This window comes from Schistocerca serialis, chromosome 6, assembly GCF_023864345.2.
Source record: "Schistocerca serialis cubense isolate TAMUIC-IGC-003099 chromosome 6, iqSchSeri2.2, whole genome shotgun sequence".
In the NCBI taxonomy this organism is placed as follows: Eukaryota; Metazoa; Arthropoda; class Insecta; order Orthoptera; family Acrididae; genus Schistocerca; species Schistocerca serialis.
Genome location: NC_064643.1, coordinates 161,597,856 through 161,625,377, shown reverse-complemented (window position 1 = coordinate 161,625,377; position 27,522 = coordinate 161,597,856). Strand labels below are relative to the sequence as shown.

The 27,522-nt window shown below is 44.5% G+C and overlaps 1 protein-coding gene across 1 annotated transcript in view; it reads right to left on the bottom strand.

The window, feature by feature from the left end:
- Positions 1–27,522, bottom strand: part of LOC126484364 (cytochrome P450 6k1-like) — a 62,265-nt gene that overhangs the window by 19,321 nt on the left and 15,422 nt on the right. The window contains exons 2-5 of the mRNA XM_050107834.1: positions 26,782–27,008; positions 17,743–17,981; positions 9,328–9,590; positions 2,725–2,924 (exon numbers count right to left, since the gene is read on the bottom strand). Coding sequence (XP_049963791.1) covers positions 2,725–2,924; positions 9,328–9,590; positions 17,743–17,981; positions 26,782–27,001 — 922 coding nt within the window. The 5' untranslated portion in view covers positions 27,002–27,008. The remainder of the gene's footprint in view (positions 1–2,724; positions 2,925–9,327; positions 9,591–17,742; positions 17,982–26,781; positions 27,009–27,522) is intronic.

The window sequence follows — 27,522 nt, the reverse complement described above, 5'->3', positions numbered from 1 at the left end:
GAGTTAATGTAAAGTATCAATATTTTGCAGAAAGCTTACGTTCTGGGCATAAAGCACACACGAACGTCTCACCGCTGTGACAGTAGCGAGCAACTGCTTGAAACTCTGTCATGTACTTGCCCAAAGGTGAATATAAAATCATACCATCACAAGGGGAGCGACAATTTAACATGGAACCATGTGTTCTTCCTGGGGACTCCTCACACCATTGATAAGTGAAATCTAGGTTGAAAGCAAAGAGGAAATTTCCAGAGTCGAATTGTGTTCCAAATGCATAGCCTCTCAGTTCCCAGGCACACCTTTATCACTAGACCAGCAAGGATGTAGGAGACTATAATGGGTGCATGCAGAGTATGGTGTCACATTTGTGATATGTGATAATGAAAGAAAGGGAGAGTGAAGACGATGATGAGAAGAGGAACAGGGTGAAGATCATAATGAGAGAAGGGAGAGGGTGAAGATGATAATGAGAGAAGGGAGAGGGTGAAGATGATAATGAGAGAAGAGAGAGGATGAAGATGATGATGAGAGAAGGAAGTGGGTGAAGATGATAATGAGAGAAGTCAAAGTATGAAGATGAGAGAAGGGAGAGGGTAAAGCTGATAATGAGAGAAGAAAGAGGGTGAAGATGATGATGAGAGAAGGGAGAGGGCGAAGATGATAATGAGAGAAGGGAGACGGTGAAACCAAATGCCGACACACAGCCCAGTCCTCTCGAATAGCAGCAATGGGCTGCCTGGCTTAACGTCCTCATCTGATGAACAGATCACCACCGACAATATCACGTGCTCTCCCTACATGAAATGTGGTGAAAAGGTGGGGAATTAAATTGTGGTACACTGGAACATGGCGCAAAGTGTGGTCATCAGGAACCTTACGTCATTATTATATCAAAAATCCGCCTCAGTTGCGAAATGTTACTGGTCTTTACCTAGGTTTCAGCTAGAGTAGTCTAGTCTTCTTCAGAAGCATAAAATAAACTAATGCATCCCAGAATAAGGCACGGTCAAACATAAAAAGCTTGAGTACCGTGGTACCATGTCAGGCTACGTTACTTAGCTGAGGAACAGCCCCGGTCCCACTTTGTGGAAAGCGGTCGGTTAGCCGCGGACGCTACGTTGGAACTTACTGTGGCACGCGGATATGTACCGAGCAAGACGGCGGATAACGCGTATACGAGCACGGAAAGTCAAAGGTGCCTGCCATTGGCTGTCTTTATGTTATGTACTGGGAAATTACCTATAATGTTAAACAGTAAATTTGTGAGATAACAAGGCACTAAGTGGATAGAATCCCCATGAGCGTTAACTGTAAGCCGAGACCTTATTAACAAATAAAAAATTTTACTTAGACGCTAAGTTAAGCTTGTTAGATTAAGAACCCACATATTATCACCGCTATGTTGTATGGTTCTGCACGATCTCACGAGGGGATGAAGAAGGTTAAACTTCTCAGGGTCAGAAATTAAGGAATCTGAAGGAAGACTGCATCATGCAGGTACACATAAGATGAAAAATTAAATACTAATTTCAGTGAAAGTAAAAACTTGTTTAGTGACTACAGTTTGTCTTACATCCATATTTGCGTTTATACTCCTCAAGCCAGCATACGGTGCATGGCGGAAGGTACGGGGGGAAATCGACTGTCTATATGCTTCCAAACGATCCCTGATTTCACCTATCTGGTGTTCGTGCTACTTACGCGAGATGTATGTTAGTGGCAGTAGAATCGTTCTTGAGGCAGCCAAAATAAACCGAAGTCGACCGTTTACCTTCCTTACAATCTGTCTTACATGCTCGTTCCACTTCATGTCGATTATCAGTACCATGTCTAAATATTTAATAGACACAACAGTGCCATGTAGGACAGCACCAAATACAGTTTTCTAACGTTACAGGATTGTCTTTCCTATCCATTTGTCTTAACTCACTTTGTCCGACCTTAAGGGCAAGTTGCGAATCCTCACACCAAACAGAAATCCTCCCCATCACTTCCTGTATCCTGTAGCTGCTCACTTTCCCGTACACTAAAGCCTCATCAGCTAACAGCCGTACTTTCCTCCTCATACTGTTCGTAGGCTTATTTCTGGCTGCAGAGAATAAGAGTTGTTCCGTCGCAATAAGAACAGTACGTTTCACAGTTCGCTTTTAGAACAACAATCCAGTGCCTGAAATTGTTTGGACTTATAAGTGAGCGACACCGTGGCAAAACTAACCACCCATTCTCGATAGTGGGAACGGTATTCTGGGTAGTCTGTGTGTAGTTTTAGGTTCCCTACACGTGTTAAGCCAAACACTAGCCAGGCCCATCATTTCAAGAACTGAGTGGAAGAAAATGCCAACCCATAAGAAATTATTTTTGGTTATGCATATTATATATTTGGTTATATTCAAAGTCAAGAATATAAATACAACAATACGGAGCAGTTTATCTAGTAGGCAGCATTTTCCAGTTGTACATATAGAGCTACTCATTCCTAGCATGTGATGCAGTCAGAAACGCAACAGAGAACGTGATCAGAACAATTCTTACTCAAGTTAAAGCTAGCACTTTGTCCACCTGACGCAATACACCAAAATTAGAACATAGAGTGAGGAATTATATGATTTGTAGGCTCATGGCGAATAAGACAACACCTCTCTAAGGTAATTACGTCAATGTGCCATCAAAGAGAGCGGGCACTGTGAGTGTACCTGAACAGCAAGAAGAAGAAGGAGGACTTACTCTCAGGAGTGCCGATGCCTTTCTGATGCCCGTTCTCCACTGTCTCTCCTTTGTCGGGGTCGACATATCCTTTGTTTTTTAGCTGAATAAGGAGATCCATGAAGTCTTTCCTTCTGTAGTTATTCTTCTCTCTGTAAGCAACGGTGTCTGCAACCATTTTTCGGAAATATTTGCTGACAGCCGTAAATCCTCCTTTTACCCTACAAAAAAAGTAACAATTATTTGATGTTAACGCAAGCACTCCTAAAAATAGTTGCCTCTTTTCACTATGGAAGGAGATTACTGTTCTAACATTTCCAACATATTACGTATTACGGGCAATGAAAAAGACATGGTGTCGCGCTAGTCACAATAAACCTTCTAGCATGCCGAGGTCAACGAGGAGTGTAGAAACGTTTTCCTCAAGACAAATACACAGTTTTTGGTTACTTATCCACTCATTGGAAGTCCAGTATCTATTGTATGACTATGAGATGTATCATGGGCAGATTGGAGTTTGGCAACTATTTTTCCCCTTTTTCTTAGATACTGTCATATTAGAAGGTAGTTCATAATTGATAAATGTAAACACGGTTTGTAGTAGGCTCTAACGTGATTTTTATTTAGTCGTTCTAATTTCGACTACTTGTCATTGTCACGCACTTGTAAAACCGCTTATTGTCTGCATGCATCGCAAGAAATGATTTAAAATGTGTCCATTGGAGGCACCTGTAATTTTGGCCAATACAAAAACCAAGATTAAATAAAAATCACGTTACAGTCTGCTACGGACCATGTTTACGTTTATTAAGCATCTGGAGGCTGTGGATCTCCACAAATACAAAATTTTAGTTGACAATTAAATCGACTTCGATCAGTCTTCCAAATGCAGTGTGGCTGTATATGAAAATGTGCTGTTCTCTTGTCTACTTCTTCGGGAAAACAGGTCCTAGGCTGGCGAATATCATGGTCTTCCTGTACATCTCTCGTTGTCACGGAAGCAGTGATGTGTCTACGGCACTTAATGAATTTTTTTCGTGAGACGTGCTATGAAAAGAGCAGAACATTTAAAGTTCGTGCGCCCAGTTTCTCTTGCTGTTTGTATTGTCCAAAATTTCAGGCGCTTATTATGGAAACATTTTATTTCATTCATTGATATGCCAAATTTGGGGTGGCATGTGTTATTTTATCACTTGTTCTTTGATTTCCTGGAAATGGATGTTCATATGACCTTTTTTCTCCACATCATCAAACATTATTTTGATGTTTGATAGGCTTGGATGTCTCTTCAATAATGAGATGCACGTCACAACTTAACGAGGAGACGTGCGTTAATGATTATAAATACATTCAAAATGTTATTTCGAAAATTTTGTTAAAATACTAACAGTATTGGACTTAGAAAGAGATTTTCACTCTGCAGCGGAGTGTGCGCTGATATGAAACTTCCTGGCAGATTAAAACTGTGTGGCGGACCGAGACTCGAACTGGGAACCTTTGCCTTTCGCGGGCAAGTGCTCTACCACCTTAGCTACCCATGCACGACTCACGCCCCGTCCTCACAGCTTTACTTCCGCCAGTACCTCGTCTCCTACCTTCCAAACTTTACAGAAGCTCTCCTGCGAACCATGGAGGACTAGCACTCCTGAAAGAAAGGAGATTGCGGAGACATGGTTAAGCCATCTGCCAGGAAGTTTCATATCAGGGCACACTCCGCTGCAGAGTGAAAATCTCATTCTGGAAACATCCCCTAGGCTGTGGCTAAGCCATGTCTCCGCAATATCCTTTCTTTCAGGAGTGCTAGTCCTGCATGGTTCGCAGGAGAGCTTCTGTAAAGTTTGGATGGTAGGAGACGAGGTACTGGCGGAAGTAAAGCTGTGAGGACGGGGCGTGAGTCGTGCTTGGGTAGCTCAGTTGGTAGAGCACTTGCCCGGGAAAGGCAAAGGTCCCGAGTTCGCGTCTCGGTCCGGCACACAGTTTTAATCTGCCAGGAAGTTTCAGTATTCGATTTCATCTTTTGTGAAGGCTCATTGTCACTAGAACTGCTAGTTCCTCTTCGAGGAGTACTGTTTCCGTCACTGACACTTGTCCTACAATCGATTTATCGTCTGTAAAGTCGTTTTCTTCATTCGCTATCCTATCCAATGGGACTTCAGTTGAGTATCCAAATGAATAATCATGTTTCTGAATAATCATATTCACGAAAAAATATTGCGAAAGTTACATTACCCTGTCCTAGATGGTCTTCTTAAATGCCACAGTATTTAAAAGACTGCAAAAATTAATGGCTTCGTTGGTTTTTGCTATGTACGACAATACTGACACACGTGTACTAAGGATGTCAACTAGGTGCGCTGTTGCGCAAAGCCTAAAAGCAACACTATCACAATCCGTGGAGGGCGTGGTTACTAATTGGGGAGATGGGTTTGTGTAATGTTTAAATGTTTAAATACAAATTTCCTTCTGAGTGGTAATTGTAACATCCACACTCAGGCCAGTACACATTGATTTTTTTCGTGACGTGAGTCCCTATCATTTGTTGTCCATCCGGCCGAAGTGGCCGTGCGGTTCTAGGCGCTGCAGTCTGGAACCGCGAGACTGCTACAGTTGCAGGTTCGAATCCTCCCTCGGGCATGGATCTGTGTGATGTCCTTGGGTTATTTTGGTTTAACTAGTTCTAAGTTCTAGGGGACTAATGACCTCAGAAGTTGAGTCCGATAGTGCTGAGTGCCATTTTGAACCATTTGTTGTCCTCGTTCTTTGCACCAATTTCTTTGTTTCCGGTACGCAAACGTTTTGCAGAAGAGTGTGAAACTCTGGTACACGGAACGATACGACGTGTCAATTTCTCTAAAGGTTCCATTTGATTGTCCGTGGACAAAAATCATGTCGGCTGATCCCGTAAATTGGTGGGTCGCTGTTTAATTTAGGTTTACCGAGTGAACACTTCAACTTGTAAATTCAGACTGCACTCTAATAACCCTTGATATCAGGCCTAAACACGCGCATTCTGTAGTGTGGTTTCCTGTGTCAATTCCTAGAAAGTCGCTTTTTCTTACAGTAGTTTCTGACATAAATGTTATGGGATTATGGGACTAATTTCCGAAACTCGTAGTGAAATTGCGTGTTTATGGAATATCGTCCCAGTTATGTGATTTCCTGTCGGAGAGGTCACAGTTCGTAGTAACTGACGGAAAGTCATCGAGTGAAACAAGTGATTTCTGGCGTTCCGCGAGGTAGTGTTATAGGCCCTTTTCTGTTCCTTATCTATATAAACGATTTTGGAGACAATCTGAGCAGCCGTCTTCGGTTGTTTGCAGATGACGCTGTTGTTTATCGACTGATGAAGTCATCAGAAGATTAAAACAAACTGCAAAACGATTTCAAAAAGATATTTGAATAGTGCTAAAAGTGGCAGTTGACCCTAAATAACGAAAAGTGTGAGGTCATGCACATGAGTGTTGAGAGGAACTCGTTAAACTTCGGTTACACGATAAATCAGTCTAATCCAAAAGCCGTAAATTCAACTAAATACCTAGTAATTACAATAACGAACAACTTAAATTGGAAGGAACACACAGAAAATGTAGTGGGGAAGGCTAAGACTGCGTTTTATTGGCAGGACACTTAAAAAATTAACAGACCTACTAAGGAGATTGCCTACACTACTTTTGTCCGTCCTGCGCGGTTGGGATCCTTACCAGATAGGACTGACGAATTACATCATAAAACTTAAAAGAAAGGCAGCGTGTATGGGAGAGAGCGTCACAGAAATGATACAGGATTTGAGTTGGAAATCATTAAAAGAAAGGCGTTTTTCGTTGCGACGGAATCTTCTTACGAAATCCAATCACCAACTTTCTCCTCCGAATGCGAAAATATTTTTTTGACACCGACCTACATGGGAAGAACGATCAGCACGATAAAATAAGGGAAATCAGAGCTCGTACGGAAAGATATAGGTGTCCATTCTTTCTGCAGCTATACGAGACTGGAATAATAGAGAATTGTGAAGCTGGTTCGATGAACCCTCTGTCAGGCACTTGAATGTGATTTGCAGAGTACCCATGTAGATGTAGATGTAGAAACTATGTGGTTACCGAAGTTGGGCCGAGCTGGGAAGTTCGATGAGTCTATAAATACGTAAACAGCGCATAATCGGAAAAGTACGTGGAGCAATTAAGTGAATCCAAGTAACACTAGCCCACACTGTAGAACAGCCAGTAGAGGAAGAAGAAAATAGCGCAGTGAAGGTCGATGGCCGACTCCAAGTTCCTGGTCGAAGTCCAGGTGATGGGGAACGCAGGCAGCAGAGCCGGCTACCTTGGTTGGTGACGGCCTGTGTGGCACGAAGTCGTACGTAGAGGAGGTTCCGATCGCGACACTGATTGAAGAACTCGGGTGCAGGCTCAAAGCTTGGCGGAAGATGCATTGGAGTGGCTTTGCGTCACCCTAAATAGCCAGGCGGTATAGAGATACTGGAGGAGCTATATGTGATCACGTGGCCTGCAGAGGCAAAGAGATCCGTGGGGCCAGCGATCTAACCTTCGACGTCAGACCGTCGATCCACCATTGCTGCGAGAAGGATTGCTCGTTTATGTGATGTACAGCCCATACACAGCAACTTCCATGGTCAGCTTCCGTTTCATCCAGTGTCAGAAACTTAAAACACTGTGCGTGCAAAGTAATACGTCAATGAACTGTGAACTTAAGCCCCAGACAATGTAGTAGTTTGATTAAGAGATAGTACCACTAAGAAAACGAAATTATTGAAACCATTAAATAATGTAAAACCATGTGTAGCAATATGTGCAAATCATTACAAATGATCGTCATCGGAGATGCACCCCTGGAGATAACGTCAAGCAGAGCAGTTGAAGATAGTTAGGAATGAGAGGAAGTAGGGACTGGATGTTGTGAGTGGGAAGTGGAAAGTGCCGAGGAAGGTCGAACTATATGAAGGAATAATGTAGCAATCAACGAATTGAAGACAGAATATTGAGGGCGGAAGGTAGTACTGAATAGCGAATATCAAAGTACTCCAATAAGCTTATTTTTGACAAAGTGCAACGTAGTAGTGTAACAGGTAATAACAGTATATGGTAACGATAGGTGTGGTATTGTAAGTAGGCCGTTCAGGTTTTTATGTTGGTGACGCCACGTACTGCTTTGTATGAAAATCACGGACTGTGCTGTGTGCAGTCTGTGGCTGGTTTGCATTGTTGGAATTTTTGCTATTGTAGTGTTGGGCAGATGGATGTGAACAGCGTGTAGCGTTGCGCAGTTGGCCGTGAGCCGCCAGCAGTGGTGGATGTGGGGAGTGAGACGACCGAGCGGACGACCTGTACGTGTGTCCGTCAGAAAAAGGAAATTTGTAAGACTGGATGTCATGAACTGAGATATATTTTATGACTTTTGAACACTATTAATGTAAATACATTGTTTGTTCTCTACCACAATCTTTCATTTGCTAACTATGCCTATCAGTTGTTAGTGCCTTCAGTAGTTAGAATCTTTTATTTAGCTGGCAGTATTGGCGCTCACTGTATGGCAGTAGTTCGAGTAACGAAGATTTTTGTGAGGCAAGTGATTCATGAAAGGCATAGGTTATTGTTAGTCAGGGCCATTCTTTTGTAGGGTTTATTGAAAATCAGATTGCGCTGAGGAAAAACAAATATTGTGTGTCAGTTTAGTGATGATCAGAATAAGTAAAGAGAGAAATGTCTGAGTACGTTCAGTTTTGCTCAGCTGTTTGAAAATCAAATAACGTAGAGGTTTTCCAGCACTGTCATTTATAAATTTTTCTAAGCGGATGTTTCAGTATTATAACGGAGAAAAAATAGGTGATAACTCAAAGGCAATGTTTAGGTCTCTCTTATTTCAATAAATCATTTACCTACAAACTTACCTCAGGAAAGGATCGATCCACTCCATCGCAGCTGAACACATCTTAAAATTGCAAAGAACTGATTTGTATAGCAGGGGTTGCAGCATAGTTCTTCGGACGAAGGAAACGTCTTGGGTCTGTAAGCGTTGTTTGCATGTCGCAGAATCTCTACTTAGATTTCCTTGCACTTAGATTCCATTGAAAACCGCAGTTAGATTCAGTAGCAAGGACAGACGTATAAATTAGCAAGGCTCATAGCCATTAAAATTTAACAGACAGAGAACAGTAGACAAGCAACCGTCTGACTTCATAACTTCGACTTGGACATTTCCGGAACCTCAGACCACCAGATTTCTCTCTGGCACTGTTCCTGAAAGCCTGGACCATTTTCAAGGAAACCTCCTGTAGGTGGAGACGCTGCTCGCTGAAGTAATGCTAGACTGTAAGAACTCAGTTTTACGATCAGGTCCAGTCTTTATATAATAACTGACAGCCCTGTAACAGTTCGTGAAACGGTGAAAACTTGAGAACCCAGGCATGGCGAGTGAGAGCATACGAAATGTTTCGTTCGAGGACCTGAGAAGTGGTATCGGTAGCAAGGCAGTGGAGGTGTTCTAAGTTAATGGTGTGCAGCGTTTTGCCTTCAGCATATCCAAGTCATGATAGAAGACTATTAAGGCTTAACGTTCCATCCACAAAGAGGTCATAACAGACGAATTGATAGTTGCGGGTCTTACCGTGCATAGTTCATCACCGTTGGACTGATGAAGTTCAGAATGGACACGATGCCTGCACGCAAAGAGGGCTCGAAGACCTTGCGCCCCCATTGGCGGAACTCGTGATCCGGGTTCCGCTGGCAGTTGCACTCCTGGCCGAAGGCGACGGAGGAGATGACGTCAGTGGTGAACCGCGCAATCAGCTCGCGCACCTCCACCGACTGCCCGCGGTCCACCATTTCCCCCACCACGTCTGCCATCTCGCGCCCGTTGTCCTGGATAGTCTATCACATAAATGCATACACCTTGTCAGTGGCCGTAAGAGAGGAGCGTGTTTCAGCAAACTACCGTGTTCCTATTGCTGGATTCAGGACTTTTTAGGAGATAGAACTTGAGACGTAATTTTTAACAGAACAAAATCGACAGAAATGAAGGTAATTTCCGCGTTACCCCTTGGGAGTGTTACAGGGCCATTTTTGTTTGCAGTGTATAAATATGATCTTGTGGATATCGTCGGAAGCTCCGTCAAGCTTCTTGCCGATGACGCCGTTGCCTACAGCAAGATGGTAACGCCATACGACTGTAGCGAAATGCAGGAAGATATCCGGAGGGACTACGGCTGTTTCGGGGACTGGCAGTTGATACTAAACGTAAATAAATGAATCGTAAGTAGGCGGAGAAATCAACCACTATCCGATTAGGACTTCTGATGCGACCTAAAGTGAATCGCCCACATAACAGAAATTGTAGGAAAAGCCGATGCCAGGCTGAGATTCAGTGGATATATACACCGAAGAGCCAAAGAAACTAGTGGCTGGGCTGTTTGGGGGAGAAGACCAGACAGCGAGGTCAACGGTCTCATCGGATTAGGAAAGACGGGGAAGGAAGTAGCCGTGCCCTTTCAAGGGAATCATCCCGGCATTTGCCTGGAGCGATTTAGGGAAATCACGGAAAACCTAAATCAGGATGGTCGGACGCGGGATTGAACTGTCGTCCTCCAGAATGCGAGTCCAGTGTGCTAGTCACTGCGCCACCTCCCTCGGTGAAACTATTGCATCTGCTTAATGTCGTGTAGGGCCCCAGCGAGCAATCAGAAGTGCCGCAACACGACGTGGTATGGACTCGACTAATTTCTGAAGTAGTGCTCGAGGGAACTGACACCATGAACCCTGGAGGGCTGTCCATAAATCCCTAAGAGTACGAGGGAGTGGAGATCTCTTCTGAATGGCACGTTCCAAGGCACCCAGATGTGCTCAATAATGTTAATGAGTGGGGAGTTTGGTGGCCAGCGGAAGTGTTTAAACCCAAAAGAGCGTTCCTGGAGCTACTCTGTAACAATTATGGACATGTGGCGTGTTGCATTATCATGCTGGAATTGCCCAAGTTCAACAATGAACATGAATGGATGCAGGTGATCAGATAGGATGCTTACTTACATGTCACCTGTCAGAGTCTTATCTAGACGTATCAAGGTCCCATACCACTCGAGGTGGACGGGCCCCACACCATTACAGAGCCTCCACCAGCTTGAACAGTCGCCTGATGATATGCAGGGTCCACGGATTCATGAAGTTGTCTCCATAACCGTGCACGTCCATTCGCTCGACACAATTTGCAACGAGACTCGTCCGACTAGGCAACATGTTTCCAGTCCAATGTTGGTGTTGACGGGACTAGGCAAGGCGTAAAGCTTTGTGTCTTGCAGTCACCAAGCGAACGCGAGTGCGTCTTCGGCATCGAAAGCCCACACCGAATATATTTCGTTGAATGGTTCACACGCTGACACTTGTTCATGGCCCAGCACTGAAATCTGCAGCAATTTGCGGAAGGGTTGCACTTGTGTCACGTTGAACGATTACCTTCAGTTGTCGTTGGTCCCGTTCTTGAAGGTTCTTTTTCCGGCCGCAGCGATGTCGGAGCTTTGGTGTTTTACCGGTTTCCTGATATTCACGGTACGCTCTCGAAATAGTCGCACGGGAAAATCCACACTTCATCGCTACATCGGAGATGCTGTGTCCCATCGGTTCTGTGCCGACTATAGAACCACGTTCAAACTCACTTAAACTTTGATAACCTGCCATTGTAGCAGCAGTAACCTATCTAACAACTGATATTCTGCCTGTTTACATATCTCTGTATTTGAATAGCATGCCTATAGCAGTTTCCTTGGCGCTTCAGTGTAATTTATCCACGAAACAAAGGCTGAAAAAACCCTTGTTTGACAGATTTTTGGATAATGTTCATTGACCTGGACTCTTTTACCAAGTAGGATTAAGGCAACCAATGGCGAATATTCGACAAAGGATTCACGTTTCGCGCTGGGATCGTTTAGTCGGGGCGTGTCCGTTACGGAAATGCCTTGTGCATCACGGAGAATTTTACTGTCGAAATTCCCAGAAATCAGAGCTCGTACAGACTGCAACTGTTCCCAAGCGCCGTTCGCGATTCGAACAGAGAAGCGGGTAAGCGATCGTGGTCTGAGATCTACCATCTGCCACACAGTATGGGGTGACTTTGAAGAGGATAGACGTAGATGTTGCAAAATTAAAAAGAAGTCTGTAAATCTTTTTATTACAAAAATTTATGCTTTCATACGCAGTGTACCTCACGTAATGTGTTGAGGATTTTCTGACGTCCCAACTACATACAAACAACAGGAGGCACGTAAAGCTTAATGGTGACGGCGCAACGGAAACGAAATCTCTCCGTGCAGAACAGACATCAGAGAGGATCAAAACAGGTAATTAGTGCAACTGAAGAGGTAGCTCACGTAGTAAATACTTAATTTTTTTACGGTAGTCTAGATAAAGTTGCAATCAGATGCCAAATAGTTCAACCACACTATGAACTAGGAGAGTTGAAAAATGATCGATAAATGCGATTTCGCTAAAATTTGGTTACTTGCATTGTTGCTCCTCGTTTCACAGCTTCGAGAATTATAATGTTCTCGAATTGCAAGGATACTGTATTTCACGTTATCAAAGCTATTACATTTTGAAGAACAAGGAACTAAAACTGGGAAACAGAAGAAAATTCACCACCTGCTTTGCTCAACTCCAACATGGAATAAAGACATTATGAGAGTTACTTTTCTCGTGTTGCACTTGAAGGGTATGGTTCGACAAGGCGTTAAAAGCCCGCAGCATACAGTGTTCGCATTTAACGAGTTACCTCTCGGGATAGAACAAGTTTATTTGGTTCCTTAAATTCCTACAACCCACAAGATCCATGTGTCCAGGCGGCAGCGACATACCCCTACACGAGGCAACAAAGTGCCTGAGCAGGATAAGAAGCGGGCCCGAAGCGCTCTTTGCTTGTGAATTTTTACTGTCATTTGCTGTATTCCTGTATCCAGTCGAGCACAGATTTCCTTGAAATGCAGTTCTAACCAAGTACGACACGCAGTTCGCTGTGAACGAGCTCTGCGAACAGTCTCCCGGATTACAAAAATTGCGTTTGTTTAGTCGGGGACACACTTATAACACGCCTGCCACATTCGTCTGACTTCAGATCATTAACTAATGGCCGCTGAATACGGTGTATCGGCTATCTTCCACCCAACATGTGCTGCGACCTTCTAGATAAGTATAGGCGTGAAATTTAAAACGATACGCGGTATTTTGGAGTTTGTGACTTACTTACGACTCAACCTCTTAGTACTACTCTCATGCTCATAAATTAAGGATAATGCTGATACATGGTGTAATAATGCTCTGGTTGGCGGTTTGCGGGTTTAAATCACCTCGGGGTATAACTACGTGGTGCATTTGAGCTGCGGTCGTCACACGGTGGCGCTGGCAGCGGTCCACACACGCAGAGGTATGGTGGTGCATGTCAGAGTACAGTGCAGCGAGTAAGTGTGCTGACGTTTCAGACGTGCTAATGGTGACTGTGCGTTGAAAATGGCTCAAAGAACACATATTGATAACGTTGTGAGGGGTAGAATATTGGGCAACTGGAGGCTGGTCAAAAACAGCAGGTCGTAGCTCGGGCCCTCCGTGTGCCACAAAGTGTGATCTCAAGATAATGGCAACGATTCCAGCAGACAGGAAACGTGTCCAGGAAACAGTACGGGATGTCCACAGTGTGCAACATCACAAGAAGTCTGATATCTCAGCATCAGTGTCCGCAGACGGCCACGGAGTACTGCAGGTAGCCTTGCTTGGGACCTTACTGCAGGTACTGGAACAGTTGTCTCCAGACACACAGTCTACAGACGACTGAACAGACATGGTTTATTCGCCCGGAGACCTGCAAGGTGCATTCCACTAACCCCTGGTCACGGGAGCCTGGTGTCAAGAACACAGCACATGGTCATTGGAACAGTGGTTTCAGGTTACGTTCACGGACGAGACCAGGTATAGTCTGAACAGTGATCCTCGCCGGGTTTTCATCTGGCGTGAACCAGAGACCAGATACCAACCCCTTAATGTCCTTGAAAGGGACCCGTATGGACGTCGTGGTTTGAAGGTGTGGGTTGGGATTATGACTGGTGCACGTACACCTCTGCATGTCTTTGACAGAGGAACTGTAGTAGGCCAGGTGTATCGGGACGTCATTTTGCACCAGTATGTCCGCCTTTTCAGGGTGGCAGTGGGTCCCATCTTCCTCCTGATGGATGATAACGCACGGCCCCACCGACCTGACATCGTGGAGGAGTACCTCGAAACAGAAGATATCAGGCGAATGGAGTGGCCTGCCTGTTCTCCAGACCTAAGCTCCATCGAGCACGTCTGGGATGCTCTCGGTCGACGTATCGCTACACGTCCTCAAACCCAGAGAACAATTCAGGAGTTCCGACAGGCACTGGTGCTAGAATGGGAGGCTGTACTCCAGCAGCTGCTCGACCACCTGATCCAGAGTATGCCAACCCGTTGTGCGGTCTGTGTACGTGCGCATGGTGATCATATCCCTTACTGATGTCGGGGTACATGCGCAGGAAACGGTGGCGTTTTGTAGCACATGTGTTTCGGAACGGTTTTCTCAACTTATGACCAATACCGTGGACTTACAGATCTGTGTTGTGTGTGTTCCCTATGTGCCTATGCTATTAGCGCCAGTTTTGTGTAGTGCCACGTTGTGTGGCACCACATTCGTCAGGTATCCTTAATTTATGAGGATTAATGTAGTAAGCCCCTATGACCAATCACTGTTATATAAAGAAAAGTTGCACGCAAAAGTACGTTTTGTACTAAACTACCTGGATAATCCCTTGACCTTCAGCCTAGACTACCATTTTGCAAAGTAATATTTTAACAAGTTATCATGTCGCTATTATGACATATAGCTGGGCGCACAGTTCCGGTCAGTAGTCTGTGTGCCACCGTCCAGCGTTACATTGCAATCCAGACTTTATAGTCATGAGGATTCACCGTTATGGGGTAACAACAGGGTGAGGGTGGAAAAAGCTCTCGATTTTTTTTACTACGGAATTCCAATGTATATACAAAATATTTAAAAAGTAGCGATTCTGTGAGCGTTTGAAGCTCACCGTTCACGGCACGCCTGGGCGATAGAGAACCGGTTCCCCGCTCACGCTCCCCATTTAAAGCGATTCGAGTAAACCTGATTTCCTGGAGCGTCGTTTGAGCGGTTTTACTCAAAATGTAAACGAAAGTTTCAATAGTCTCATTTGAAGATACGCTCTAAAAATCAGCGTTCAACCGTAGCAAAATTGTCACCATTGCTTCCAATTTGGCCGTATGTACATTCAATGTAGACCGTACTGCATTAATGCACTTGGCAAATGCTCTTCAAGTCAAAATCGGTGACGAAATGCGGCGATTCTGTACGAATAGAGACGGTAGGGGCGATACGTTCAGCGACGAAAAGACCGTTGAGGACGAAAATGAGGGTTTATCAGGTAAAAGTAACAGAAATCGGCCATCCGCTAGCCGGGGCGACAATTATGTGGAGCAGGCATCGATGATATCCCGTAAGTTTCAAGCTTTGTCCCTTTTCATATATGATAAATACCTGTCAAACTTTAAACGAGTTTTTCTCAAAACCATGTTTTTCGGCATGATTGTCGTCGCCCACCCTTCAATTTTCATTCGATTTTAATGATTTTTGGCCTTTCTTGAAGAAAACTGAATGCTCTTCATCGTAGCAGATTTTTTTATGCTCATATTTTGTATTTTTTTCGACCAAGAAAGAGGTGTCCAAAAATGGCCACATTTTTCAAATTTGACCCCTTTTTTCAAATCCTTACGATGAAGTGAAATTACGTCTGTAAGGATCAGGGTGATATGCAATTTTCGTGTTTCAGAAAATCACAACGAGATTTACAGCGACAACCGTCTATCTACCTCATTTCAGAGCTAACTCGGGAAAATCCCAATTACGGTGAAGATATTAATATTTTTCAATAAAAATACCAATTGTAGCAAATCACATTTCTCTACTACATTCCAGTACGAAGAAACTCCTGAATTTGAGCAATATTTTCGTCCATCACCCTGTCCTTCGCCCTTGAGGTTTGTGAATGGAAGAACATGGATAGCACGGGAACGTTACGCTCTGTACGAGACTATCAGCCTCCTGAGAGGCCCTAACTGTGAGCGGGCAGTTGGCGAGTTTTTGACGTAATATTAAGTGAAACGGTGAATAGTCAATACTGCTACATCTTCAGCGAGAACAATCAGATCAGACGTGACGTTTGAAACTACAGGGCTATTACAAATGATTGAAGCGATTTCATAAATTCACTGTAGCTCCATTCATTGACATATGGTCACGACATACTACAGATACGTAGAAAAACTCATGAAGTTTTGTTCGGCTGAAGCAACACTTCAGGTTTCTGCAGCCAGAGCGCTCGAGAGCGCAGTGAGACAAAATGGCGACAGGAGCCGAGAAAGCGTATGTCGTGCTTGAAATGCACTCACATCAGTCAGTCATAAAAGTGCAACCACACTTCAGGACGAAGTTCAACAAAGATCCACCAACTGCTAACTCCATTCGGCGGTGGTATGCGCAGTTTAAAGCTTCTGGATGCCTCTGTAAGGGGAAATCAACGGGTCGGCCTGCAGTGAGCGAAGAAACGGTTGAACGCGTGCGGGCAAGTTTCACGCGTAGCCCGCGGAAGTCGACGAATAAAGCAAGCGGGGAGCTAAACGTACCACAGCCGACGGTTTGGAAAATCTTACGGAAAAGGCTAAAGCAGAAGCCTTACCGTTTACAATTGCTACAAGCCCTGACACCCGATGACAAAGTCAAACGATTTGAATTTTCGGCGCGGTTGCAACAGCTCATGGAAGAGGATGCGTTCAGTGCGAAACTTGTTTTCAGTGATGAAGCAACATTTTTTCTTAATGGTGAAGTGAACATACACAATGTGCGAATCTGGGTGGTAGTGAATCCTCACGCATTCGTGCAGCAAATTCGCAATTCACCAAAAGTTAACGTTTTGTGCAATCTCACGGTTTAAAGTTTACGGCCCCTTTTTCTTCTGCGAAAAAAACGTTACCGGACACGTGTATCTGGACATGCTGGAAAATTGGCTCATGCCACAACTGGAGACCGACAGCGCCGACTTCATCTTTCAACAGGATGGTGCTCCACCGCACTTCCATCATGATGTTCGGCATTTCTTAAACAGGAGCTTGGAAAACCGATGGATCGGTCGTGGTGGAGATCATGGTCAGCAATTCATGTCATGGCCTCCACGCTCTCCCGACTTAACCCCATGCGATTTCTTTCTGTGGGGTTATGTGAAAGATTCAATGTTTAAACCTCCTCTACCAAGAAAAGTGCCAGAACAGTGAGCTTGCATCAACGATGCTTTCGAACTCATTGATGGGGACATGCTGCGCCGAGTGTGGGAAGAACTTGATTATCGGCTTGATGTCTGCCGAATCACTAAAGGGGCACATATCGAACATTTGTGAATGCCTAAAAAAACTTTTTGAGTTTTTGTATGTGTGTGCAAAGCATTGTGAAAATATCTCAAATAATAAAGTTATTGTAGAGCTGTGAAATCGCTTCAGTCATTTGTAATAACCCTGTACTGATTTTTAGTAAAGTCTATAAACACGTCACGAACGTCGGTTTTTCATTATTGTGTCTCCCTCCATAAAGACAAAAATTCCGTAAGGGTGAGGTTCCATTTACACGACTGGAACATATAGCGTAAATGAAGTTTCCAATATGAAACATCAGTGTGTGATGAAACAAAACGTTCTGTACGGAGAAAAATCCAAGAAGACTAAACGGCATTGTTATGAAGTCATGTTTTCTTAATGTAATGGTAATCGATTGTGAACCTATAGGCTGTGACAGTGTTCAAACTAGTCTGTATTGTCGTCGACCGCTTTGGTGGCCATCTCCACGTAAGGGAAAGATTTGTAGCTTTCGAGAGACAATTTTCGCACCAAAGCCGTTGGGTTTTTAGCACAAAACGATTACGCTGTGGAGCCGCATCACGCATCAACTCACCTTGAACATCACCTTTAGTTTTCCAGATGTGAACGTAGGGCTCAACTTGATTCTCAGCTGTCGCCACTTCTTTCCTCCCAACGCAAAGAGATGTTGGTTGAGAGGTTCTTCGTCGTCGATGAACAGTCCCCTGTCGTGGAACGTCCCGAAATCCTTAACAAGGACGTGACGAATGAGTTCAGGGTCACGGATAAGCAGCAGTGGTCGACGGAATCCGTAAAACCCGACATACCTCTCTCCTGAAATGAAAACAGATCATAATTACGACATAAACTGACGGCGCACATCTTCCTGATGTAATAAAACTTAGATGCCACCACAAGGATTGTACCGATTCTCAGTGTTAGCTAGATCCGCAATTGAGACAAATAGAAAATTGTGTGGAACGTGACGCGACATTTCGAAGCCCACACGAGCTCTATGGTGAGGATCCCGTCTATGCTTGATACGACTTAGGCCAACCAGATCTGATGTTGACTTTAACTGGCCTGCTTTGTTATCTAACAGCGACACGGATAATGGAATACTGGCTTTTATGCTGGCATTACACTATCATATTGCTGTGTCAAAGGTGATATGTCAAATATTTATGTCAAAGAAATTTGATGGTGTAATAGGGAACTTTGTCAAATCTCGCCTGTCGTCAAATAAATATGATCAAATCTAGCGCCTCGCGATAGATTTGATCATAAAAGTCGTTTGTCGCCTGTTCACTGCAATGTGACATGTAACCGCTTTGAGCGCTGGCGTCGCTGCAGCTATTTGACGTCTGTGTATTATGTTTCTAAATATGGCTTCAAAGTTGGTGTGTTTCTTCGACTCTTATGGATTTTTTTTATATAAACTTACTCCGACTAGTGTTCGGAGTGACAAAGGGGCTCAGTGTATGCTATTAATTGTGTCTTGATGGGCAAGTGGAATACCTGCAGGCAACTTCATGTCCACAATCACAGATACAGCCATCCACCTCTACATCTCGAAACACCCAGGTTGCTTTTCAACAAGCCAGAATAGAGGATGTGGTCACACTCTGAAATAAAAAGTTCTTTCTTAGCTTTCTCTTCTACTTCGTTTATGTTTGAATTCTGAATGCCACAAGCTAGAAAGCGCTTCATCCGTTTCGCACTTTTTATTAATTTTATATTTGTTGGAACACGGATTCCATTAATTAAATTATTCAAAAATAGAAATAGTTCTTATAGCTCATATAGTGTACTAAACATTTACTTATCTTCACGTATTTCTCCTTCCGTGCTTTATAAATCGCTTCAAACGTTTCTGGAATTACTTTGGTTAATGTGCATTGTAATATTCGAGTGCTGTGTTGTGAACTAGAGTAACTCTCTCTGCATCAAGATATCGCAGTCTCGCAGTTTGTCTGTCTTCCGCACACATAGCATTTCTCAAGAGAGTACTCTGTTTTGCAATATGGGAAGCCCCTTTACCGAGTAAATACTGAAATACTCTCCCGTCCACTCGTAAGTAATTTATGTATTAATACCTGAATTCCTCCACTTGTAGCTCTCATAACAAATTTTGCTCAATGCTTTTATTATATCGAAGTAATACCTAAGGCTTCATCCGAGTATGTTTCCTATTTTCTCCGTTGCATTCATCCAAATACACACACAATGCAATTGTGGTACTAAAAACTGCAACGCATAATAGCAAGCTGTTGTCCACCATCTCGAAATTTGACGAAATATTTGACGACAGTGTAATACCCCTTTTTAGCGCCACGTCATAGATCTTTGTCAAAGAAATTTCGCGAATGTTTTATCATATTCCATTGTCACCGATGTTGCGAGTGCGCTAAACACCTCTACAAGAATAGAAAAAAAAACAAACACAAAATGCGCTGCACGTCGCTGGAGTGTGCGGCTGCTAAGGACAAACAGTCGTTAGCAAAACTACTTCTGGACCACCATCCGGATCTCAGTTGTAGCTGGCTTGTTCAGGTACGTGGGGCTCTGACCGAGGGTAGTGTTTACCTAGGTAATAATGAGACCAAAACGATAATGTCGCTACTGCATCGAGACTATCTCTAAGATTCAAAATGGTTCAAATGGCTCTGAGCACTATGGGACTTAACTTCTGAGGTCATCAGTCCCCTAGACTTAGAATTACTTAAACCGAACTAACCTAAGGACATCACACACATGCATGCCCCAGGCAGGATTCAAACCTATGACCGTAGCGGTCGCGCGGATCCAGACTGTAGCGCCTAGAAGCGCTCGGCCACTCCGGCCGGCTATCTCTAAGGACTGGAGCAGATATCGTTATGGTGTTTTGAGGCCATTCCATGTATTTGTGGTCTGGTTCACAGCAAGCCTGCCGATCGCCTGTGTAGGCCGAAATTTTGGACAGGCTAGTAACCATCGACACTGCCTCTTAGTTCCAGGTGTCTACGAGAACATGTCTGCTTTTCTTTAGCTATCTGTTACTGGTCTGTAGTCTCCCTCTCTTCTTTAGATTAATCATTTAATTTCAACCAGATCGAAATCACTGCAGCATGTGAAGAAGAAACGGACGCCGTCACAGTTCAGAGAGCAAGTGGTTGGGATGGTTAGGACGACTTTGACAGGCAAAATTCATTAATTCAGATCCCTCCAAAGAACAAGAAAGCAACAGCTCCGTAAACAGAACACTACCTTATCGAAGGTAAACTGAAGAGCCAAAGAAATTGGTACACCTGCCTAATATCGTGCAGGGCACCCGCGAACACGCAGAAATACTGCAAAACGACGTGGCATGGACTCGACTAAAGTCTGAAGTAGTGCTGGAGGGAACTGACATCATGAATCCTGTAGGGCTGTCCACAAATCCGTCAGAGTACAAGGGATTGGAGACCTCATCTGAACAGCATGTTGCAAGGCATCGACGATATGCTCAATAATGTTCATATCAGGGGAGTTGGTGGCCAGAAGAAGTGTTTAAACTCAGAACAGTGTTCCTCGAGCCACTCTGGAGCAATTCTGGACGGTGGGGTGTCGCATTGTCCTGCTGAAGTTGCCCAAGTCCGTCGGAATGCACAATGGACACGAATGAATGCAAGTGACCAGACAGGCTGATTACATACGTGTCACCTGTTAGAGCTGTATCTAGACATATCAGGTGTCCCATATCACTCAACTGCACACGCCTCACAGCATCACAGAACCTCCACCAGCTTGAACAGTCCCCTGCTGATTTTTAAGGTCCATAGATTCATGAGGTTGCCTCCATACTCGAACACGTCCAACCGCTGGATAAAATTTGAAACGAGACTCATCCAACCAGGCAACATGTTTCCAATCATCAACAGTCCAATGTCGGTGCTGGGCCCAGGAGAAGCGTAAAGCTTTGTGTCGTACAGTAATTAAGGGTGCACGAGTGATCCCTCGTGTGCGAAAACCCATATTTCCATATAGATGATATTTCTTTCAATTCTGCCTGTTTACATATCTCTGTATTTGAATACGCATGCCTACACCAGTTTCTTTGGCGCTTCCTCACTGCTGCACATCTGCGGCTGTGTAGCCATTTTCAGGGGTAGGCAGTGTACCTGCCAATAAAAAAAAAATTGGTTGCAGACAAACTATCGTGCAATCATACGTTCATAAAATGTAACGCTCTGGCGATGGCACATAGCTGGCGGAACATGGAAATTAGCAATGAAACAATAACAAATAATAAGTATACCGTAGCTGAAACACCATATCTGCGTGCAGCAATCGCTCCTGGATGGGTGTATTATAATTTGTGCCAGATGATTTCAGTCAAAGTGGAATGCTACAGCCATCCATTACTATGTTTTCTAAAATATGTTTGTATCTGATTTTTTTGTAGATATCTGATGATCGAACATACACGATTTGATCGAAAGTATCCGGACTCCACCAAAAACATACGTTTTTCATATTAGGTGCATTATGCTGCCACCTACTGCCAGGTACTCCATATCAGCGACCTCAGTAGACATTAGACATCGTGAGAGCAGAATGGGGCGTTCCGCGGAACTCGTGGACTTCGAACGCGGTCAGGTGATCGGGTGACTTGTGTCACACGTCTGTACGCCAGAGTTCCACACTACTAAAAATCCCTAGGTCCACTGTTTCCGATGTGATAGTGAAGTGGAAAAGTGAAGGGACACGTACAGCACAAAAGCGTACAGGCCGACCTCGTCTGTTGACTGCAGAGACCGCCTACAGTTGAATTGGGTCATAATGTGTAATAGGCAGATATCTATCCAGACCATCACACAGGAATTCCAAACTGTATCAGGATCCCTTGCAAGTACTATGACAGTTAGGTCGGAGATGAGAAAACGTCGAACAGTTGCTCATAAGCCACACATCACGCCGGTAAATGCCAACGACGCCTCGCTTGGTGTAAGGAGCGAAAACATTAGACGACTGAACAGTGGAAAAACGTTGTGTGGAGTGACGAATCACGGTGCACAATGTGACGATCCGATGGCAGGGTGTGGGTATGGCGAATGCCCTGTGAACGTCATCTGCCAGCGTGTGTAGTGCCAACACTAAAATTCGGAGGCGGTGGTGTTATAGTGTGGTCGTGTTTTTCATGGAGGGGGCTTGCAGCCCTTGTTGTTATGCGTGACACTATCACAGCACAGGCCTACCTTGATGGTTTGGTTGGGTTGTTGGGTTGTTTTGCGGGAAGAGACCAAACAGCGAGGTCATCGGTCTCATCGGATTAGGGAAGGACAGGGAAGGAAGTCGGCCGTGCCCTTTGAAAGGAACCATCCCGGCAGTTGCCTGGAGCGGTTTAGGGAAATCACGGAAAACCTAAATTAGGATGTCGGGACGCGGGACTTGATGTTTTAAGCACCTTCTTGCTTCCCACTATTGAAGAGCAATTCGGGATGGCGATTACATCTTTCAACCTATGAACACCTGTTCGTAATGCACGGCCTGTGGTGGAGTGGTTACACGGCAATAACATCCCTATAATGGACTGGCTTGCTCAGAGTCATGACCTGAATCCTACAGAACACCCTTGGGATGAAACTTCCTGGCAGATTAAAACTGTGTGCCCGACCGAGACTCGAACTCGGGACCTTTGCCTTTCGCGGGCAAGTGCTCTACCAGAAGAGCTTCTGTAAAGTTTGGAAGGTAGGAGACGAGATACTGGAAGAAGTAAAGCTGTGAGTACCGGGCGTGAGTCGTGCTTCGGTAGCTCAGATGGTAGAGCACTTGCCCGCGAAAGGCAAAGGTCCCGAGTTCGAGTCTCGGTCGGGCACACAGTTTTAAACTGCCAGGAAGTTTCATATCAGCGCACACTCCGCTGCAGAGTGAAAATCTCATTCTGGCACCCTTGGGATGTTTTGGAACGCCGACTTCGTGCCAGGCCTTGCCGACCGTTATCGATACCTCTCCTCAGTGCAGAACTCCTTGAAGAAAGGGCTGCCATTCCCCAAGAAACATTCCAGCACCTGTTTGAACGTGTGCCTGCGAGAGTGGAATTTGTCATCAAGGCTAAGGGTGGGCCAACACCGCACTGAATTCCAGCATTACCGATGGAGGGCGCCACGAACTTGTAAGTCATTTCCCGTCAGGTGTCCGGATACTTTTGATCACATAGTGTTTATTGTGTTCGAACATTATGAATTGCCTCGAAGAAAACGGTCTATTGACACACAGTCAACACTGATTTAGAAAACATCGTTTTTGTGAAACACAACTAGCTCTTTACTCACACTGTGTTGAGTGCTATTGACAAGGGATTTTAAATTCATTCCGTATTTCTAGATTTCCGGAAGGTTTTTGACACTGTACTACACAAGCGGCGTGTAGTGAAATTGCGTGCATATGGAATATCGCCTCAGCTATATGACTAGATTCGTGATTTCCTGTCAGAGAGGTCACAGTTCGTAGTAGTTGACGGAAACTCATCGAGTAAAGGTAGTGTTATAAGCCCTTTGCTGTTCCTTATCTACGTAAACGATCTGTGAGAGAACCTCAGCAGCCGTTTTCGCTTGATTGCAGATGACGCAGTCGTTTATCGACTAGTAAAGGCATCAGAAGATCAAAACAAATTGCAGAACGATTTAGAAGAAATATCTGTATGGTGCGAAAATTGGCAATTGACTCCACATAACGAAAAGTGTGAGATCGCCCACATGAGTGCTAAAAGGAATCCGCTCAACTTCGGCTACACGATAAAGTGCAGCGGCAGCAGCCGAGCCGACAGGACGCAGCACTTGTCTGATAAACTGTAAACTAATGTAGTCTTTGTTTTTTGTTCACGTGCTTCTGCCAAGAAGTGAGCTGTACGTGTGTATTTTACTGTGTACATTAGTGGTTAGAAAATTAATCGTAGTTTTTGTTTTTGCGTAAGTCTTGTGAATATTCTTGTGCAGCGTAAATTTTCCCGTCGCCAGAAACTCTGTGGCGCTACTAAGTTTTAATTTTGTGCTAGTAGACAGCACACAGTTTAGATAAGTGCATTCTAGTTTGAATATTTATCTCGCGCAGTAACTTTTCGGCAAACAGAATTTCTAATAACTGGTATCTTTAAATACATCATCTTCAGTAGAGAATTTTATTTCTGTTTAATAGTTTGCGGTCCCAGAATACAGTGAGAAATCTGCACAGCAACTTTTAGTGTTACTTTGTTCTCCCTTGGTACATTTTCAAGCTTAATAGCGTCATTTGAGACCTTATATCTAGTTTGTACACAGTACGATATGGCTAGGGACTGTGCTTGTTGTGAGCGGATACAAGGAGTGTTGGCTGCTGTCCGTAAACAGCTAGAAGCTGCGTTGGCTTCCGTCGAAACGCTTCTAACTAATGCTCAGAGTTGCGGTGACGTAGGGGCACCAGTGACGAGACCCGCGGCACCTTTGGTGCCACTGGAATCCCATGCCGTATTTGGTGATGTGGCGCAGACGCATAGCGAAATTCTGCATGAGCCGCTGAAGTGTCGGAACACTGATTCTGTCGATGACCTCCTGAATCGCTCTTTTCAGCTCAGCAATGGATTTGGGACTATTGCTGTACACCTTGTCTTTAATACAGCGCCACAAAAAGGCGTCCCACGTGTTCAGATCAGGGGAATATGGTGGCCAATCGAGGCTCATGCGATTGGCCTCTGGGTACCCCAGAGACAAGTGCGGTTCCCAGAGTGCTCCTCCGAGACATCACTCTCCTGCTTCGATGGGGTCGAGGTCCGTCTTGCACCAACCGCATCTTGTCGAAATCTGGTTCACTTTGGATAAAGGGGAGAAATCAGCTTCCGAAACCTTCACATACCGTTCGGCAGTCACAGTGCCATCAAGGAATATCGCACTGATTACTCTCTGACTGGTTCAAATGGCTCTGAGCACTATGCGACTTAACTTCTGGGGTCATCAATCGCCTAGAACTTAGAACTAATTAAACCTAACTAACCTAAGGGCATCACAAACATCCATCACACACAACCACTTGCTGTTCGCCGGCAGGTTTTCCAGGAAGTGGTGGCAAACTCCTTCCATCCTCTGGCAATCACTCACTCTACAGCCAGTCCTGTCGGCCACCACCGAAACTCGTTTAGAAGTATCCGGAGAAGTCCGTGATTTTCTGGCTGCAGAGAGCCTCCCCCTCCCTAGATACCGGTGAACCAGCTGTGGCATCCACAATACCCACAGGACGAACTCATAGACTAAGCAGAAAATGGTGTGTTGCAAATGCACAAAGCATGTCTAGAGGGGATAGGCAAAATAATGTGAAGAGTGGTAATAATGGGATGGTTGTGTTTGACGGTCAGCAACGCAGGTAATGCAGGTGTCGCACTGGACTGTGCGTGTTCAATACGGACTACGCATCAGTGCAGGTTGTTTACGAGTAGTGCACACTTCGTATTTCCATCCAGAGGCTGAGGTCGACGTGCAATGAAAGACCTAACAGAGTTCTCAAGAAGGCAGATTGTGGAGGTCCGATTAGATGCAGCACCAGTAACCAAGACAGTCAACTTACTGAATGTTCCAAGAGCAACTGTTTCAGCAGTCATGAGAGCGTACACAAAAATATTACAAACGTCATCGTGTAAACGCAGTAGTGGGCGCAAATGCAAAACTAAATGTCAGAGATCGTCGTACACTAACACGAATTGTGTCAAAACAACACAAACCTACAACGGTGAAAGTGACTGCAGAGCTCAGTAGCCATTGTAGATACCCCGTATCTATCGACACTGTCCGCCAAGAACTCCATAAAACGAATATTCATGGACGAGCTGCTATACCGAAACCATTAGTGACGACAAGCAATGCAAAGAAGCGTAAAACATTGTGTCAGGGACATAAATCTGGACGTCTGACCTGTGGAAATACATCATATTTTCCGACGAGTCGACGTTTTCGTTATTTTCAACACCGGGCCGGATTTACGTCTGGAGAACCCCAAAAGAAGCCTACAATCCTGACTACTTGATTCCAACAGTTAAGCGTGGAGGTGGTTGCGTGATGATGTAGGCAGCCATATCATGGTATTCTGGTGGTCCCAACATTACTCTCAAAGGCCGTGTTACAGCCAACGATTACGTGAACATTTTAGGTGATCAGGTGCACCCCATGATTCAAATGTTGTTCCACAACAATGATGCCATATTTCAGGACGATAACGCACCCATTCACACAGCCAGGACAGTACAATAATGGTGTGAGGAGCATGCAGCTGAACAACGTCTTCCCCACCCAGCCCAGTCCCCGGATTTGAACGTTATCGAACCCTTGTGGGCGCTATTGGAGAGCAGATTCCGGAGCAAATTTCTGTCTCTCTCGTCACTAAAGGAATTAGAAGAGTCTCTGATCGAAGAGTGGCACAACATTCCACTGGAGACTATACAATCGTTATATTCCAGTATTCCAAGAAGAAACGCAGCTGTATTACGAATAAATGGGCGTCCAACTCCCTATTAACAAAACCATTCCCAAGTAAGTATGGGTGTTCACATAGTTTTCCCTATCCCCTGTTTATTATCACAGCTTATAGCACAGACTCGCTTAATTAGTAATGAACAGTTTCGTATAACTGACGAAAATTTAAAATTCCTTACTTGGCAGCTGATTGTACATTTTCTGCAATGTCTCGCCGAGAGATTCTTGGCCTAGGATGCTTCCCCGGAAGTTTCCAAACGGAACTGTAGGTTCCGCGTACGGCACCCCCTTGTTCTTCCAGTATCTGTAGCTACTGGAGAACCACAGGTAGAGGGAGAGCACGGCCGCCGACAAGACGACCACCAACTCGGCGATCCAAGAGTCCAGGAGCAGCGCCATCTTCAGTCTAAAAAAAAAGGAAGCAGGGAGCGTGTAACACTATTATAGAGTATGAGTGGTTAGTACAGTGTAATTAACTGTATATAATTATGAAGTGTTTATTCTTTACGTGTTAAGTTCTTTGAATTGTTGGAGAGAAATGGAAAATTGTGATGCATTTTTTGATTTAACTTAACAGTGTCCTAAAATAATGAAACTTTGTTAAATATGTCTGTTTGTGAAAACAAAATTGTATGTCGAAAACTGGTTCATACTTAGGGATCTTGCATTGTGAAACAGAAAAGACGTAGGGAACCCCCTCCACTACCGAAGGGGTTGGCGCGCGAGAAAAGGTGGAAGTGGTGGTCAGTTTGGGCGGCAACAGAGAGACCACGTGACGCAGTCAGTGGCTAGCAGTCGCATAAACACCACAGGTGCCAAGTGAGGTATTCCGAAACCAAATCTATGATGGAATGGCCTCGGATAGTGCTCCGGCTTTAAAAAGGTGCTGCCGCATTTGAAAAGGCGCTAAAGGTAATGAA